The sequence below is a fragment of the Pelophylax lessonae genome, assembly GCF_965119305.1.
Source record: "Pelophylax lessonae genome assembly, chromosome: 12".
NCBI lineage: Eukaryota > Metazoa > Chordata > Amphibia > Anura > Ranidae > Pelophylax > Pelophylax lessonae.
Genome location: NC_138779.1, coordinates 128,512,095 through 128,531,740, shown reverse-complemented (window position 1 = coordinate 128,531,740; position 19,646 = coordinate 128,512,095). Strand labels below are relative to the sequence as shown.

General features: G+C 48.2%; 1 protein-coding gene across 5 annotated transcripts in view; it reads left to right on the top strand.

The window, feature by feature from the left end:
* Nucleotides 1-19,646, top strand: part of C2CD2L (C2CD2 like) — a 201,354-nt gene that overhangs the window by 112,621 nt on the left and 69,087 nt on the right. For all 5 annotated transcript variants that reach the window (XM_082273452.1, XM_082273451.1, XM_082273454.1 and 2 more), the window contains exons 4-6: nt 8,967-9,077; nt 9,161-9,263; nt 14,906-15,026. In XM_082273452.1, the coding sequence (XP_082129578.1) occupies nt 8,967-9,077; nt 9,161-9,263; nt 14,906-15,026 (335 nt within the window). The remainder of the gene's footprint in view (nt 1-8,966; nt 9,078-9,160; nt 9,264-14,905; nt 15,027-19,646) is intronic.

Below are 19,646 nucleotides of genomic sequence, written 5' to 3'. Positions count from 1 at the left end.
CGACACTGAGTCCGTCGGTTCGTCTCCCCTATCTGGGAATGATACTGGACTCGGTGCAGGCGAAGGTCTTCCTGCCGGAAGACAAACTCAGGACTCTTCAGGAGGAAGTCAGGTCCCTCAGGGACGTTCCACACTCGTCTCTGCGGACGGGTATGAGATGTCTGGGATTGATGGTCTCGGCCTTCGAGGCGATTCCTTTCGCGCAGTTTCACACGCGGGGTCTCCAAGCGGAGATCCTGTCCAGGTGGGACGGGCGACCTCAATCTCTGGATCTTCAGATCTCGTTGAGTCATCGCACCAGGGAAAACCTTCTGTGGTGGCTCCAGTCCCCGTTGGTGTCCGGGGCAAGTCGTTTCGTCCGATCTCGTGGACGATAATCACCACGGATGCCAGCCTGTCGGGCTGGGGTGGTGTTCTGGGCGTTCTGTCCGCCCAGGGGACCTGGTCGGAGGGGGAGTCTTCCCTTCCGATCAACATTCTGGAATTGCGTGCGATAAGGCTCTGTCTTCATCGCTGGACGGACCGGCTGCAGGGCTGCCCGGTTCGGGTGCAGACGGACAATGCCACGGCGGTGGCCTACATCAACCACCAAGGGGGCACCAGGAGTGCCCGAGCGGCTCGAGAAGTGGCCGACATTCTGTCTTGGGCCGAGACTCATGTCCCGGCGATAACGGCGGTTCACATTCCGGGAGTGGAGAACTGGCAGGCGGACTATCTGAGTCGCCAGACCCTGGATCAGGGGGAATGGTCTCTCCACCCGGCTGTCTTCCAGATGTTGTGCGCGAAGTGGGGTCTTCCAGATGTGGACCTGTTCGCGTCTCGCCTCAACTACAAGGTGAAGAGGTTCGTGGCAAGGACGCGCGACCCTCGGGCAGACGCGTCGGACGCGTTAGTGGCCCCGTGGCATCAGTACAGGCTGATGTACGCGTTTCCACCGATTCAGTTGCTGTCCAGGTTCCTTCGCAGGTTGCACTCGGAACGCAGCACGGTGATTCTTGTGGCACCGGACTGGCCTCGCCGGTCCTGGTACGCAGACCTCGTGAATCTGGCGGTCGACGCTCCTTGGCGTCTGCCTTTTCGAGACGATCTACTGTCTCAAGGACCGATTTACCATCCTGCTTTACAGTCGCTGGCTTTGACGGCCTGGCTGTTGAGACCGAGGTCCTGAAGGAGAAGGGTCTCTCTCCAGAGGTCGTTCATACTTTGATCAACGCGAGGAAGTCTTCCTCGGGGAAGGTTTATTACCGTACTTGGAAGGCCTATTTTGCCTGGTGTGAGTCCAGGGGGTTTTCACCCCGCACGTACTCGGTTTCCCGTGTGCTGTCTTTCCTTCAGACGGGTGTCGATCAGCGTTTGGCGCTGGCTACGATTAAGGGTCAGGTGTCGGCGCTGGCCGTTCTGTTTCAACGTCCCGTGGCTTCCAACTCCTTGGTTGGCACTTTTATTCAGAGTGTGCGGCATCTGGTTCCTCCTAGGAGGGATCCTTTGCCCCCTTGGGACTTGAATCTAGTTCTATCTGTGTTACAACGTGCTCCTTTTGAACGTATCAGGGAGATCTCGTTGTCTATGTTGTCCAAAAAGGTCGCCTTTTTGGTGGCGATCACTTCGGCTCGCAGAGTGTCGGAACTGGCGGCTTTGTCCTGCAAGTCTCCGTACCTGGTTGTTCATTTGGATAAGGTGGTCTTGCGACCTAATCCTTCCTTTCTACCGAAACGAGTTTCGGAATTCCATCTTAACGAGGATATTGTTTTGCCTTCGTTGTGCACGAAGCCTATACATCCGAAGGAGGTGAGATTGCACTCTCTGGATGTTGTTCGGGCGATAAGGGTTTACCTTAAATCGACTGAGTCTTTTCGTAAGACTGACTCCTTGTTTGTTCTTCCAGAGGGTCCTCGGAAGGGCATGGCGGCTTCCGCCTCTACCATTGCCAAATGGATCAGGCAGACCATTGAACAGGCCTATGCCTTGCAGGGGAAGGTTCCCCCTGTGCCTGTGAAGGCGCACTCTACTAGATCACTGAGTACGTCTTGGGCCTGCCGTCATGGGGCTTCTGTAGCCCAGGTGTGTAAGGCGGCGACTTGGTCGACCGTACACACTTTCACAAAATTCTACAAAGTAGATGTTCAGGCATCGGCGGATGCTTCCTTTGGCCGCAAGGTTCTTAGTGCGGCTGTTCCATAGGGTCCCTTGTTGGGGACTCCTGGCTGTTGGGATAGTTTTTTGTATCCCCTGGTTTTTTTGTCTTTTCCTGGGTTGTTTCGGCGCGGATGCGTTTCCCACCCCTCATGTTTGCACTGCTTTGGGACGTCCCCATATGTGACGAATATGAAGAGGCGGCGACTGTCGGAGGACGTAAGAGAAAACGGAATTTTTGTAAAATCTTACCTGTAAAATTCCTTTCTCTGAGTCCTCCGACAGTCGCCGCCCCCGCCCCTCTTTTGGGGTTTGAATGTATACTCTACTGCTATTCCACTAAAACTGAGATATGGTTGCAGGAAGTAGGAGGGTATTGACTGAGGGGACCACCCCTTGAGGGTGGGATATGTTAAAGCTTTATTGTTAACATATTCTGTTGCCTAGCTACTCCTTCGGAGCAAAGTCTAATACCCCATATGTGACGAATATGAAGAGGCGGCGACTGTCGGAGGACTCAGAGAAAGGAATTTTACAGGTAAGATTTTACTAAAATTCCGTTTTTTCTTTACTTTTGAATTATATTATCCAGGAAGTAACTGGAGTTATCATGGACCCTGCCACACATATTCCCCCACCTGTTTCCCTCGAGGGGGCCTCGGGACCCGCCGGTGCACAGAGTATAGAGTCATTTACAGCAATTTTGGAGTCTATGGTGGCTCGGGTGGAGGCGGCCTGTCAGGGACGGGGGTCAAGGAAGCGACCCCCGCCTACCCCTATACTATCTGACACCTCTGACTCAGATTCAGAGATGGTCACGGCAGTTGCAGGTTCCTCTGCAAGGGCTGCTATCCCAGGTAAAGCCCCCTCAGAAAGTGAGGAGGACGCTTCTTCTCCTGCTATAATTCAGGAAGAAGCATTGGTGGACGCACTAGTTGTGGCAGTGCAAGAAACCTTAAAACTTGAGGCTTTACCGGCAGAGGCAACTGAAACAGAGATGCCTTTTGGTACTAATAAGCCCATCAAGACGGCGAAGGCTTTTCCTGTACCTAAAATGTTTTGGTAATCAGATTAAAGGAGAATGGGAGCATTCTAAGCGTACCTTTACTATTTCCAAGCGTATTGCTAGACGCTATCCGTTTGAGGAATCCATCATTAAGAAATGGACGGTATCACCAATCGTGGATCCGCCTATTTCCAGGCTGAATAAAGCCACGGTTATTCCAGTGGAGGACACTTCGTCCTTTAAGGATCCGGTGGATCGAAAGATAGAAGCAGAGTCCCGCACTATCTTTTCTCTGATAGGGTCAGCATTTAGACCAGTAATTGTTATTGGTCTAGTTTCCCAGACACTTACGGAATGGGCGAAAATGGTACGCCAAGATCTTAGGGGGAAAGATATTCCCCAGGAGACATCTGATTTGATGGAACAGATCATACAAGGGCTACGGTTTATCTGTGACGCAGCCTTGGACACTACTCCCCTATTAGGGCATGCATCTAAGTTAGCAGTGATCCTCAGACGTGTGCTGTGGTTAAAATGCTGGTCAGCTGACCTAGGTTCCAAAAAGACCTTGACCAATCTCCCTTTTCAGGGGAATCGTCTATTTGGGGCCAACCTAGATGAAATCATTAAGGATGCCACTGGGGGCAAGAGCACTTTTTTGCCACAGGCTGCAAAAGCTAAGGGACCTCGCAACAAGCGAGGACCTTTCTTTACCGCCCATAAAGGGCGCCCGGCTGGTACTAGCGGGAAAGGCAAGACTCCTCCAGGAGGGTTCAAGAAGGGCTGGTCGGACAAGCAGAGGACCAACCCAGCCAAACCCGAAGTAAAGGAGTACACAGCCTGAAGGTGCGCCCCCACCCGGTTTCAGGGTGGGGGGACGTTTTCACCGGTATTCAGGACATTAGATCGAGCATCAACCACTACTACCGGTGCGATTCTTCCCTTCCAACATTTAAGTACCACAGGAAGCGGTAGTTACCGTTCCCTGAAAAGATCTTTTCTTTTACCTTTTCCTAAGATTAGTCCCGATACCTCACAGGAATCGGATCTGGTTGACCAGATAGGCCAAGTAGCCTCTAGTCGGGTGACTTCGGTCCCTGAGGTTCAACCAGAAAAGATCACCTTTCCTGATAACTATCAGGTATCTGATAAATGTGTGGGAACAGAAAACGACCAGACTTTCTCGGATGGTCGGGGCCAGATAGCTCTAGGGACGCCTGGTTCAGATCCAATCAGCGCCAGTGGTCCTAGAAATTCTAGGCTGGCCTCCTCAAGCCGGCCTGGCCGACTTGGACATGTTAGACGTTCCGTGGGAACTTCGTCTCAGGGAGTGTCTGTGGTCTCAAGGACCAATTTACCATCGTGCTTTACAGTCGCTGGTTTTAATGGCCTGGCCATTGAGACCCAAGTACTGAAGGACAGAGGTTTGTCTACTTCAGTCATTCCTACCCTTATTAAAGCAAGGAAAGCGACTTCCAGCAAAATCTATTATCACACATGGAAGACTTATATTGCGTGGTGCGAATCTTTAGGATTTCCTCCACGTACCTATTCGGTGTCTCGAATATTGGCCTTTTTGCAACAAGGGGTTGAGCAGAAGCTAGCCTTGAGCACCATCAAGGGTCAAGTTTCAGCATTAGCAATCTTCTTTCAGAAGCCTTTAGCTACCAAATCCTTGGTGCGGAATTTCATCCAGGGGGTGCGGCACCTGGCTCCTCCAGTCCTGGCTCCTCCAGTCCGCGCGCCCTTACCGCCCTGGGATCTTAATTTGGTTTTGTCGGTTCTACAGAAACCTCCCTTTGAAAACATCAGGGAGATTCCCTTGCTTACTTTATCCCAGAAGGTGGCCTTCTTGGTGGCTATTACTTCTGCTCGCAGGGTGTCAGAACTGGCTGCATTATCATGCCAGTCCCCATACCTAGTGATTCATAGGGATAAGGTAGTACTTCATCCTAAGCCATCTTTTCTTCCTAAGGTGGTTTCAGATTTTCATCTGAATGAAGATATTGTACTACCTTCCTTGTGTCCTCAGCCCAAGCATCATCGGGAACATGCGTTGCATTCCTTAGATGTGGTTCGGGCAATCAGGGTATACCTGAAAGCTACGGAATCATTCCGTAAGACGGATTCACTTTTTGTGATCACGGATGGCCCCAGAAAGGGTTTGCCTGCATCTGCCGCGACCATTGCCAAATGGATTAGACAAACGGTGGTACAGGCTTATTCTATTAAGGGTCAGAGTCCTCCGTTCCCTGTTAGGGCGCACTCCACTCGAGCGCTCAGTACTTCCTGGGCCTTTCGCCATCAGGCGTCAGTGGTCCAGGTATGTAAGGCGGCCACCTGGTCGTCGGTACATACCTTTACAAAATTCTATAAAATTGATGTGACGGCATCGGCGGATGCCTCATTTGGCCGCAAGGTTTTGCAGGCCGCAATTTGAGGAGACCGGTGGTCTACCTCGAGGGTTTTTTCTGTTTGAAAAAAAAAAAAAAAAAAAAAAAGAAAAATTTTTTCTCTTTTGTTGAGTCTCATCATTAAGGATGAGCATTGTAAACTTCTAGTTGGCACCGGTTGGGCCTTCTAGATTGGGATTTGTTTTCATTTTCCCACCCCTCAGTTGTGATACTGCTCTGGGACGTCCCGAAGGTGGTGTATCACCGAGGACTACGTCTGTCAATGAGCGCTAGAGAAAAATGGATTTTTGTAAAATCTTACCGTAAAATCCTTTTCTCTTAGCTCATTGACAGACGTAGTCCCCGCCCCTCTGTTTTTTTTTGAGTTGGGTTAAAATCTCTAAAGACTGCTTTTTCACATAACTGATTTGCTGAGGCAGAGAGAGAGAGGATATACCCTCTGGGACTGCCCCTAGGGTGTGGCCAGAGCTTTTTAATTTCCTGTCTAGTCCTGCTCCTGTGGAGGCAACATAACCCGAAGGTGGTGTATCACCGAGGACTACGTCTGTCAATGAGCTAAGAGAAAAGGATTTTACGGTAAGATTTTACAAAAATCCATTTTTATGGGTCTCTTCAACTCGGCCTACTAGTTGTTCCATGTCGGTTTTGGTTGGGAGTGAGCTGATCATAGCTCTAAACTCTGCTATTTGCGCTGCCCATTGGGTATTTGGGACGGGTAAACTCTTCTCTCCCTGATTTTTAACATTGGATCCCGAATCCCTGTCCCCTATAGGAGAGGTGGCCCCAGAGTCTGATATCACTAGAATCCCAGTCTGTTTGTCTGTCTCCCATCTCCGCCATTTTATTAGCTGTTGTAGATCTCTGGCTTGTAGATAAGAATTTTCTTATCTCTCCTGATTTCCCTGGGTTCTTTACAGTGTTTTTTTTAGCTTTCCGTTTCTTTGTGAGGGTCATATTAGTTCTTTATCTTACTGCGTGTAGGCCAGTAATATCTGACCAAGGGACCCACCGCTCTCTCTCCACTTTCTGTTATAATATCTTTATCTCTTTATGTGCGGGTTTGCCCTGTCGGCTCCCTCTCAATCCTTGGGTAGTGGCACAGATTAGCTTTTATTGACGGTTTTATCACTCACAGCCTCTTTATGGCCCCCTTGTGACCTTCTGCATATGTTATAACACGGTATCCTCTATCCATCTAATTTAATGGCGTGTGATAGTTTAAGAGACTACATAGAACATCACTCACGGTTTTGCCGTTTATCTCCTCCTCGAGTGTCTCTCTTCCAGGGAAGCACCGTGTTCCAGCAACTTTGCCAGAATCTGAATATGTAATGATGTGGGCTGAGTGAAGGTCACAGGGTGTTACAGCAACTTTACTCCGGTCCACTCCACCTGGATTTTTGCTCCCTCCGTGCTTACTGCCAGGCTATGGCTCTGGATATCTATCCAGACTCCGGTCTCACCTTCCCCGCAAACCAGGGGCAAAGTCCAAGAGGTGAGCGCGATCCCAGCTCCTTCCAAAGCCCGGCCGCCTAGTCAGTAGGACAGGGAGGGCACAATAGGAGCCGCTGTTATCACTCTCACACCCCTCGCTGCCTCGCTCTGTCAGCGAGTGGTGTCCTCCGCTCCCCGCCTCCACAGCGTGCGTCCTTCCGGAAAAAGCACCTCCGGGCTGCGAGGTAAGCCACGATCTCTGAGCACCGCTTGCAGCCAAAGGAGAGAGTGGGTCCGACACACCATCTCTATCCCGCCATAGTGCGGGCTTTTCGGCTTCCTTCGGGTAGGCTCCTGAACAGGGAGGGAGTCTTCACACGAGGCTCACGGAGCGCGTCCTCACATGACCGCTTCCGGGCACGCCCCCCCTACAAGGTGACTTCTATCCGACTTGTGCCCATAGACTTTCCTATTACTTTCTATGATGTACAGACACCATGAACTTCCATCTGTACACATTCACCACACTTCTGACTACCTGCGAATAAAGATTTTCAGCCTTAATTCTCCTTTGCTGGAATTTGACCTGGGGAACTTTAAAGTTTCCCTGCATTTTTATGATGAATTCTTACAAAATAGTTGGTGAGTTTAGGAAAAGGATTGTGCATTGAATTCACCAGGTAATACAGTATATCTGCCCTTTATAGTTTGCTAAGAACCAGTTATCTTTGATGCACCTTTTTGTTCTGTCCTCTTTTTGCAATCTGTTGAGTGCATTTCTTTGATGATCCCTTATGCATCAAATCAGAATGTAACCCATTACTTCAACTTTGTAAATATTAAGAGAAGTGAGGGAATGAAAAAAAAAAAACATACATACTTGCCTAGATGGCTGCAGCATTTATCCCCCACTGGCTGTACACCGAGAACTGAGCGTTTTACAGAATGCTGATCACTCAGTTCTTATGTCCACTCTGAGCACAGAGCGATGACTGTCAGTTGCTGCTCTGTATTCTGCCCCTACAGTGCTCATTGGAGCACCAACTGTGGATGGGGCAGGAGTAGGTGATTCAGGATATCAACCACATGCTGAGAGGCTGAGCCAACTGCCAGTCAGGCATCTGGGTGGATCCCGACCTTGTCAGGATCGTTGCAGAGCTTGGACCAGCTCTGTGATGTCAACTGACAGCGGGCTTTAACTTGCTATCGACTGAATTTGGGTCCCAGGAGTGCAGAACAAAGTGCACTGCTGGGATCTACAGGAGAAGTATGGCCAAGAGCTTTAGCCATGCTTCTCCTTTAAATACTCTGATTTCCATTCAACACGTTGGTTTTCTGATTTTTGTATTTCTATGTCCACCAGGTCATATCTTGGAACATCTGCGCATTGTTTTGTGTAGCGGGCAATATAACTCCTGATATTTTTCAATATTTGGAATATTTTCTTTTATATACATTCTAATTACCTTCAGTAAAGCAGTGTTAGTTTATTTTCGTTCAGCCAGTGGGGAAGATTTCTCCATCCACACAAACAAGGTAGATGGAAAAATTCATTGTATTCTGACAGAATATAACATATCCTTTTGACAGAAGTCAATCAAATGATGGACTCCTGTAGCGACTGGGGATGGCCACATCGAAATCCAGACTGTCCCTGCTGAACCAGCTGAATTTTGATAAGTCTGTGGCCAGCTTAAATCTCAGCACTCCTGTACACTGGAATCTTCACAATCCTTAAGTTCCTGAAACTCACAAATGTTTACTTCAAGCAAAGCATGAAGAACATGGGAGTTTGTAGCTTACTGATGCTCCAGTATAATTCTAAATTTCGTAATTGAAGATCTGTTTCTTTGATCCACAAGTTCTTGTTTTTTTGTCGTATACCCTTTAAATATTTCAGCCTTTACTGTGATTTAAAAGTACAGTTAACCATCCACAACATATCTGGCTGAGAATGTCTGTCTTTTTTTCACACACAGAACACAGAGAGGAGTGCAGATCTTTGCACATTAGAAGATCTAATACAGAATGCTCTTTTCTTAGCGGAACCTGCCATGATGTTTGCCATAAATGCGAATATTGGTGATACAGTAAGTCCCGTTTCTGCTGTCTTATTTTCCTTTAGATTTATCCTTCTATTTATCTTTCTGATACAATTTTCTGTCCTGCACAGGGTATTTGTGACAAACTGCTTGCAGAATCGTCCCTAAAAGCAGAGCCTTTTAGACTAATTGTTCAACAGCTACGTCTACACAACGTAATGCTACTAGAGGCTGGTAAGGCCTTGTTTTCTTATACCAGTGCCTGTGAAGTAGGCTTATTATAGGTGAGCTTACCAATCTAAAAATCTGATGTAGGCCACAGGTGTTTTTTTTCCCCAAATATGCACTTTGTTTCTCATAGTAAGCATGCTTTACTGTCATTTCTACATCCAAATGATCATAATACAAAATAGTGTATAAAAAGTGGCTTAAATAATCTCATTTGTATTCTTCTAATAGAGTTCCTTATTTTACAAATCATATTTTCTGTTTTGAACAGATACAGTATATGGCACCTTTTTACAGTGGTGCTCTGAGCAGAGAAAGTAGCCACAGCAATTGGCACTATGACAGGCAGGGGGTACTAATGACTACACTTTACCGCTATATAAGCAGGGGTTTACATTACTGATCAAAACAAGAATACACAACTATGTACTAATACATTATACGTAACCTTCATGACATAATTTTGGAAAGGGGAAGAACAGTGCTGAATTTGTAAGGTTCTCTTATTGGAGTTGCTATTATAACGTAATGATGTTGATGTAAGCGATCTTGCTTCTGGGCAGGCAGATTCTACACCTCAGAGGATCCCCACAGTCTCCTTGGCTTGTAGTGTAATGAAACAAAAAATGTGAATTGAAGTGCCACACCTCTGCTTGAAGGTCCAGATACGACTTTATTCCAATAAGAGGGGACAAAAGAGCTCCCAACAAGTTTTGGGGGACCATCAATACCACCTTTATCAGGGCCTAAGATTGAAAACAAAGTATAGGGACTAGAAGTTATCTGAACTTTTAATGGTATTTCTTCCAGTGTTTTTTCTGCACAGTTCTTGCCAACAGCTGGTTTGACTCATAACTGATTGCTCTTATCAGAATGTTGTATTTGGTGACTGTAAAGCCTGGTACACACTACAAAATATCAGCTCTGGTCAGAGACGCTGTACTAGTGATCTGACATTATTGCAGCGATCTCCCCCGCTGAGCTGTTGTGTACTGACAGGGGGACATCCCCTGCGCCAGAACACTCTGGTCAGCGCTCTCTGACATTGATTTAGAGCGCTGATTGGGAGTCAGTTGGTTGCTGGTTTTCCAGCATGCACGTCCAACAGAAGCCAGCTGAATACGGGCTGAATATCACCGTTTTTTTTGTTTTTTTTTTAACAGGCCAACGTCTCCCGACATTTTGCCTGTGTGTACCCGGCTTCAGTCTTTTTCACAGTTTATAATCCTGCCACTGTTGACCTGGCACACAACCAGGGTGACAATCTTCGAAGTTTTCACAGGCAGCTAACAACTCCCAGATCAGTGTTTCTAGCGATAGGACAGTTTGATTAAACTGCATGGCAGATAGCTTACACGTTAAAAGAGAAGTATAGGTTTCTGTTTCTTTTTAAGATTTAATACCTACCTAGGTGGATGCAGCATCAGTCTGATGCTGCATCTGTCCCCCGGGGCCTCTACACTGAGAACCGAGTGAGCAAACACTGCCGATCACTTGGTTCAGTCAGCAGCTCTCTGCTCTGCTCCTTCCTTGCTCATTGGAGCACTGAGCTGTGGAGGGGTGGGGAGCAGCCGGCTCAGACTCTCAGCGGCTCGCTGAGAGGCTGAGTCTGGTGTCGGTCCAGGCACATGGTGGATCCAGACTCCATTGACACGGTGCCTGGACCAACTTCTGTGACATCGGCAGAGAGCTGACTCCAGCCCGCTCTCTGCTGAAAACGGGTCACAGGAGAGCAAAATGAATTGCAATCCTTTGATCCAAAGGAGAAGTACAGGCAAATGAGCTTTGGCTATACGTCTCTTTTAGCACAACTTTAGGCAGGGCCGTAGATAATTTTTTGTTCTGGGGGAGTTCAGCATCAGGTACTAAGTAAAGTAAAAGTCTTTTTAAATAAAACAGATTGCGCCAGATTCATAAAGACTGGAAAAAGGAAAAACGATGTGTTGCTTATAGTAAGCAATCGCATCCTTAATTCTATTTTCTCAGACCCTCCTGAAAATTAAGCCTGATTTCAGTTCTGCCTTCTTCCAGTTTTTCTGAACTTGCCCAGTGAGGTTGGCTATTGTGTTAACAGCATACAGTGTGTACCAGGCTTTAGAATAGACATGTGTGGTTAGTACAGCGATCTCCCGGGCTGTGCTATTCTGTTCTGACCCAACCAGAACACACCTGTCCGTGCTCTCAGCCATTGGAGTGCCTATCACAGGGTGGTGCACTGTAATAGCCAATCTTACTGGGTAGGTGCAAAGGGGCACCATCTTGTGGAAGGCAGCACACTTGCTGATTTTTTGTTAATCCAGCATATGAGGCAAGAGAAGTGGTACTCTGCAAAGTCAATACATAGAGAACATACCTCCCAACTTTTGGACTTGAGAATGAGAGACATGTTAGGGAGGCAAACGTGTAAATAAAAAATATCAGGTGCGCTAAACAAGTGTGTAGGTGTTCTACAAAGTGAAACACTAAAGAATGAATGAAATAAACAAATATGGAAGAATGGCCAATAAATCTAGGTCTCTCCTAAAGTGAATAGTTGAACATGGTGTATAAACATACAGCACTATTAGTGAAATTCAAAAATCCAAGTGAAGTGACCAATAATGTGATAAACCTGGCACAAAAATGTACTACAAAACAAAATACACCAAAAAATGGTGAAAAAAGTGCAAAACAACAAATGATAAAAGTCCAGATATAAGTGTCCGTGATAAGAAAAGCAGATGACACCGGTATTGTTCAGTGATGATCAGATGACAACTGAACATGTGGAATATCCCACCACCAGTGTAGGTGAGCTTCTTACCAGAAAGACAGTACAAAAGGGCATATAGGTAGCTAGATCCAGTTGTAAAATCACATGCTGAGGAGAGGAAAAGGTAAGTATCTTCCCACACCTTCCTGGTCGGGGGGGGGGGGGGGTTAGGGTAAGCCTCTTGCCAGATACATAAACAGTAAGGACCTTGGATATCCCTAGCTGGAAATGAATTCCCTCCTCTCCTCAGATTGTTAATGGATCGATGCTCAATGACGAATGACAATTCCATCATTGGTCCAGGAATAGATGAAGAGTTCCCCTAGATGCAGTTTCCTAGATCTAGGGTCAGTTAGGGAGGCAGTGACCTGCGCTGCTGCAAAAAGTGGGTGTGGCCGAACATGATAGTGGGAGGAGCTTAAGTTTTGTAGTTGAATCAAACCTGGGCTTCATTGTACCTATAAATTATGCGTTGATTGTTGTGCCACAAACTGGAGTCTCAGGGATACATATAAACTTTAAAAGGATCACTATAGCACATGGAAGGAAGGATCACTATGGTACATGGAAGGCAGGAAGGATCACTATGGTACATGGAAGGCATGAAGGATCACTATGGTACATGGAAGGCAGGAAGGATCACTATGGTAAATGGAAGGCAGGAAGGATCACTATGGTACATGGAAGGCAGGAAGGATCACTATGGTAAATGGAAGGCAGGAAGGATCACTATGGTACATGGAAGGTTGGGGACGCAATTAAGCAGGATTTCGCAAACTTTTTGCCAAGGAACTCTTGGCAAAAAGTTTAAGATTTCAAGGTACCCCTGAAATATTCAGTTCTACAACTCCCGGAACACTGGTATGATCAGTGAGCTGTTGATATAAGAATTTTTTTTAGAAATGGCTTAAAAAATGGAATAAATATTAAACTTATTTAATGTGAAACTTGTGCTTGCATCATTCTGCACAGATGCTCAATTCTGGGTCGAACCTGAGTTAAGCAGTGCACAAGGGGAAACATGGCAAAGTATAGGAGTCAGCAGGTCCGAGCACAGGGGGTCAGGAGGGCACAATACATGTGGGGAAGGGGGGCAGGGCAGGAGGGCACAGTATGGGACACATTACATGGGTGGGAAGCAGGGCACATTACATTGTGTGGGTCAGAGGGGCACATTATGGGGCACAGCAGAAAACAATACATGGGGCAGGAGAGCACATTATGGGGTACAGCAGAGCACATTATGGGGCAAAATGGGGCATATTACATGGGGGGAGGGCAAGAGGATACATTATGGGGCACAGCAGGGCATATTACATGGGGCAAGAGAGCACATTTTAGGGCACAGTATGGTGTACACAGTAGGGCATGTCACGGGACACAGGGCACATCATGGGGCACACAGTAGGGCACATCACATGGCACACAGTAGGGCTCAGGGCCCATCACAGGGCACACAGTAGGGCATGTCATAGGGCAAACAGTAGGGCTCAGGGCCTATCACAGGGCACACATTGGAGCACATCACAGGGCACATCATGGGGCACACAGTAAGGCATATTACAGGGCACACAGCAGGGCATTTGGAACATAGGGCACATTATGGGGCACACAGAATATAGGACACATCATGGGGTACACAGCAAGGCACAGGGCACATCATGGGGCACACAGCAGGGCACGGGGCAAATCATGTGGCACACTGGGCACATCATGGGACACATAGCAGGACTTGGGGCACACAGCAGGGCATGGGGCACACTGCAGTATGCAGGGTACACAGCAGGGCATGGGTAACACAGTGGGACACACTGCAAGGCATGGGGCACACAGCGGGATGTGGGGCACCGGGTACGTAGGGCACACAGCGGGAAGCAGGGCACACAGCGAGACACGGGGTACACAACGGGTCACAGAGCAGGGCATGGAGGACACACAGTGGGGCATGGGGGGTGCAGGGCACACAGCGGGGCATGGAGGACACAGCAGGGCATATAGTGGTATGAAGGGCACACAGTGGGATGCGGGGCACACAGCAGGGCACAGGACACATCATGGGGCACCCAGTGTGACACTGGGGACACAGCGGGGCACAAAGTAGAACACCGGGCGCACAGCGGGCACAGGGGACACAGTGAGGTACACAGCAGGGCACACAGTGGAACACGGGGCATACAGCAGAGCACAGGAACACAGCGAGACACGGGGCACACAGCAGGGCACGGGGGACACATTGGGGCATGTGGCATACAATGGCCCACACAGCGGGTACACAGGGCACACAGTGGGGCACATAGCGGGGTACACAGGACACACAGTGGGGCACATAGCGCGGTACACAGGACACACAGTGGGGCACACAGGGCATGCAGGAAAGTGCAGCCTGCTTGTACCCCAAATTAGCGCGGGAAGCGGCTTTCATTAAACCTCTTATGGCATGCTCCTCCCCACCGGCCCCTCCGCTCTTCTCGCCTGTCCGAGGTTATGTCAAATACAAGCGCCTGGGGTGGATGGGAGGGAAGGAGGGGCCAGCGGGGAGCAGTGCTCTATGAAAGGTTTAATGACAGCCGCTGAGCAGGGACCAGAGGGCAGGAATTGTCAGTTTGCCCTGAGCACTGCACAACTACTACACTGATTCTCCCACAGCGCTGCTGACTGCCAGAAATCAACTGCATAGTGAGTCCCTGGCTGCTCTGCCATGCATGCTGTGGGGAGGTTTTAACCCCCAAACTCCCCCTTATCTACGTCCCTGCCTTCAAGTACAATGGAAGGGTCTTCAAGAAAATAGGACAGCTTCATTTGCAGGTCTGGTAATAGATGGAATAACTTGGATGTTACTCTTGTATTAATGCTTCTTTGTTTTCTGTTCCGTGTAATTTTGATGTTGCTCTTTTAGATGTTCAATTGTTGTGTGAAGCCGAGTTGGACAATCCCTTCCAAAGAAAACAGACCCGAGCTATCAGATTGCAGAACAAAGGGGAGGTCTGCAGTGTCTCATGGAGTGAGGAAATGACATTGTAAGCAGGTGTAATGGGAAATAAAATGCATCCATGTTCAATAGTGTAGCACTGCCCCCGTAAGAACCGCTTGATATTCATTCTGTGAGTTCCCCCTGGTTACCAGCACACGGTCATAAGCAAAGACGATTCCTTAATTCTCCTTGGCTCACACTCCAATAATGAGTCCTGGGGTATTTGTTTGTTTTTGTTGTTTATTGTAGAATGGGGATAGGAGAAGGGAATAATGGGATACTCCAATTTTAAGTATTCACAGTGTTTTGAGGACTCCTATCTTCTCTACTTTGCAATAGGTATGGAACAGCCAGGCTGTTGAATCATCTTGCTGCTTTTAATGAATATAGATTATGTCTCTCATATTAAAGATGACTTGATGAACAATTCGTAACTCTCCCTAGTATCCTCTCTCTTCCTCTGCTGACACCCGTCCGCTGACTATCCTATGAGCAGGGGGGGCCCCCTTAGGTCATGCCCCTTGACACAAGTCCCTGTACTCACGATACTGCAGTCCCAGGGTCTCCAGTGTCTCCCCTCTCAGTCAGCTTTTCTGGACCTCTGGGTTCAGCTCCTTTCAACCGCTCCTCTGGCCCTCGGGAAGACCTCCTGCGACCGCATGGCACTTCTACAGAGGAGGAGGCAGCACCCCTCCCCCTGGGACTCCACTCTCCAGCCAAGGACCCCGCAGCACACATGCTCCTGGCTTTTATACAGTATCCCAGAATGCACCGAGACGACCTATCCTCTGCCAATCATCAGGACTGTATCAAAAGCCTATGCACCCATTCGTCAGGTTTCCTCCCACTGTCCAACATGCCTCCCTATTGGACCAGCGTGAAACACTCTCCAGACTGAATGAATCGCATACTGAGCACAATGAGCAGACCTCACTAACAGATCCTGCTCTCTAGTAGGCAGAGCGCAATATAGATCTACCTGCAGCCACTCTGGCAAGCAGACAGAGCTCAAAACTATACTCTCTCACTAGCACCTACCTAGGAGGGTGCTACAAAAGAAAAGAGCTTTCTCTATCGTTCATTTATGGACGCAGTCTCTGATCTTCATATCAGTAGGGTTATTTTTTTTTTTTTTTTAGTAGGGTTATACTGCCCCCTACAGGAGTAGGACACTAGGCAGAAAAAATTTCTGGCTACGCCTATGGGCAGTTCCAGGGGGTATACCCTCTCTCCCTGCTATAGGATGTCCGTTTTAATCTGCCTAGTCAGGAGTGAGGACCTAGTTCCTCGCTGGGATCTCTGGTCCTAGCAAAGTTTTTTTCTAAATAGTTTTTCCTAGTTAGCTTTTTCTCCGGATTTTTTTCCTGTGCGATCTACAAGCAACTATGCTGGATCTGGGCGACGGGCTAGATATAGATCCAGTGGTCACCCCAGCTGGCCAACGAGCACACACAGACCTTAGCTCTGAGCTGGGTCAGTCACGACATAGTCCTACTAGGCGGGGACTGGTCCCGCGAGTTAAACGTCTCGATAGATTGCATGCGACCGAGTCTAGGCCTGAGTCGCAGCATTCCTCTTTGGCTGACAGATCCCCCACTTCAGCGGAGAGGGGTGCTGTCAGGAGATGGTACCCGTCTGTTCCTGGTATGGTGAGTAAATGTTCCCCCTTTTCCCCTGGCGGGTTTTGGGGTGAACGCGGGCCCCTTCCTCGGATGGTCCGACCCTTACAACCCCGGGTTCCCCTCTGTCCTATCACGCACCCCCCACCTAACTGCCCTCCCTCACTAGTAGGGGCTATTGGGATGTTTGTGACTACTCTTGGGGGGCTGGGACCCTGCTTTAGGCCGCAGGTGGGGACCCTCTGGTGCTGGTGACAAATTTGGAGATCACCATGAGAACTGGAGGAGTTTGCGTGGATTCTGAACCTTCAGAAGTCATTCCTGGTTCCTTCCATGAGACTAGACTATCTGGGCCTGACTTTGGACTCATCCTCAGCCAGGGTGTTTCTTCCTCCAGAAAAACTCCAGACTGCGGTTCAGCTGTTGCTGTCCAGCAAATGGTCATCCCTTTGGACCTGTATGAGAGTTCTGGGACTGATTGTGTCGTCCTTCGAGGTGGTCCCCTTCGCTCAATTCCACACAAGAATCCTCCAGAAGGAAATCCTTCTCAAATGGAACAAGAATCCAATTTCCCTGGACAATCAGATCCAGCTGAGCCAGGTGACCAGGGAGTCTCTGATATGGTGGCTTCGGTCCCCTATGCTCAAGAAAGGAAAATCCTTCCCCTAATGTGTATATGTATGTGTGTATGTATGTGTATGTATGTGTGTATATATATGTATATGTGTATGTATGTGTGTGTATATATATATATATATATATATATATATATATATATATATATATATATATATATATATATATATATATATATATATATATATATATATATATATATATATATATATAGACTATTGTCACCACGGATGCTAGTCGGGTGGAGAGGGGTTCTCGGCAGGTTGTCTGCTCAAGGAGTATGGTCCCTGGAAGAATCCAGGTTACTGATCAATGTTCTGGAGCTGAGAGAGATCATTTGCCTAGTCCACTAGACCGAGCACCTGCAGGGGTGTCCAGTGCGCATTCAATCGGACAATGCCACGGCTGTGGCTTATGTCAATCACCAAGGGGGCACCAAAAGTGTCCTTGCGTACTTGGAAGTCTCAGGCATCCTTCGATGGGCAGAATGCTTTGTTCTAGCACTCTCTGCTGTTCACATTCCAGGACTGGAATATTGTCAGGACTGGAATATTGGCAGGACTGGAATATTGGCAGGCAGATTACCTCAGTCGACAGGCCTTGGATGCAGGAGAATGGTCCCTCCATCCGGAGGTGTTCCAGCAGTTGTGCATTTGTTGGGGCACTCCAGATGTAGATCTGTTGACTTCTTGGATCAACAGAAAAGTGCACAGGTTTCTGGCCCCGCTCCCGGGACCCTCTGGCAGACGCTGCAGACGTGCTGGTGGCCCCATGGGGTCAGTATCAGCGGATGTACCCCTTTCCTCCTCTCAAGTTGCTGCCAAGACTTCTTCGCAGGATCGAGGCTGAAGGGATTCTGGTCATTCTTGTACTGGCCTCGCCCAGCTTGGTACGCCGACCTGGTCAGGCTAGTCACAGATGCTCCTTTGAGACTTCCTCTCAGGGAGGATTTACTGTTTCAAGGGCCAATATTCCATCCTGCTTTACAGTCACTGGCTTTGACAGCTTGGCTGTTGAAAGCCAGGTGCTGAAGGACAGGGGATTGTCTGCTTCAGTGATTCCTACTCTACTTAAAATGAGAAAAGTGACTTCGAGGAAGATCTATCATCGTACGTGGAAGTTGTATATTGCGTGGTGTGAGTCCCTTGGGGTTCCTCCTCGCTCTTACTCGGTGGCTAGGCTCTTGGCCTTCCTGCAACGGGGAGTTGATCAGCAATTGGCCTTGAGTACTATAAAGGGTGGGGTCTCGGCCTTGGCAATTTTCTTCCAAAGGCCATTAGCCTACCATTCCCTGTTGCCACCTTGGGACCTTAATTTGGTGCTGTCAGTTCTCCAGAAACCTCCTTTTGAAAGTATTCAGGAGATTCCCCTGCTTTCCTTGTCCCAGAAGGTGGCCTTTTTGGTGGCTATTACTTCTGCGCACATGGTGTTGGAACTTGCGGCGTTGTCCTGTCATTTTCCCTACCTGGTGGTTCACAGGGATAATGTGGTGATCCTCATCCGGATCTGTCCTTCCTTCCCAAGGTGGTTTCCAGTTTTCACTTGAATGAGGACATCGTGTTACCCTCTTTGTGTCCTAGGCCAAAACATCCTAGGGAAATTGCATTACATACCTTGGATGTGGTTCAGGCAATCAGGGTGTACTTGGTGACTACTGAGTCTTTTTGAAAGTCATATTTGTTCTTTGTGCTCATGGATGGGTCAAAGAAAGGGCTGCCTGTGTCTGCTGCAACAATTTCTAGATGGATCAGACAGACAGTGGTGTAGGCTTATTCAATTAGGGGTCAGGCTTTCCCTGTTAAGGCGTATTCTACTCCGGCGCTATGTGTTTCCTGGGCTTTTCGCCCTCAGGCATCGATGCTTCAGGTTTGCAAGGCAAACCTGGTCGTCTGTTCACACTTTCACAAAGTTTTACAAGGTGGATGTGCTGGCCTCTTTTCGCCGCAAAGTTTTGTAGGCTGCTGTTTAAGGCTGTTTCAAAATCTCCCTTGAGGGTATTTTTTTCCGGTGGGTCTCATCTTGTTGTTCTGATAAGTCCTATGTTGCCTAGTTGGCTATGGTTTAGCCTTGGGGATTTATTTTTCTGCTGTTCCCACCCGTCTTTTTATGGCACTGCTTTGGGACGTCCCTACTGATATTAGGATCAGAGACTGCGTCCGTCAATGAACGATAGAGAAAATTGGATTTTGGTCTTACCGTAAAATCCTTTTCTCTTAAGTTCATTGACAGGCGCAGTAGGGTATTTGAGTAGGGTTGAGTAGGTATTTGAGTAGGGTTGGTATTGTTTCCTCTGACACTCCTTTGATACAAAACTGACATCCTATAGCAGAGAGAGAGGGTTTACCACCTGGGACTGCCCATAGGCGTAGCCAGAACTTTTTTTTCTGGCTAGTGTCCACCAGTATTACCCT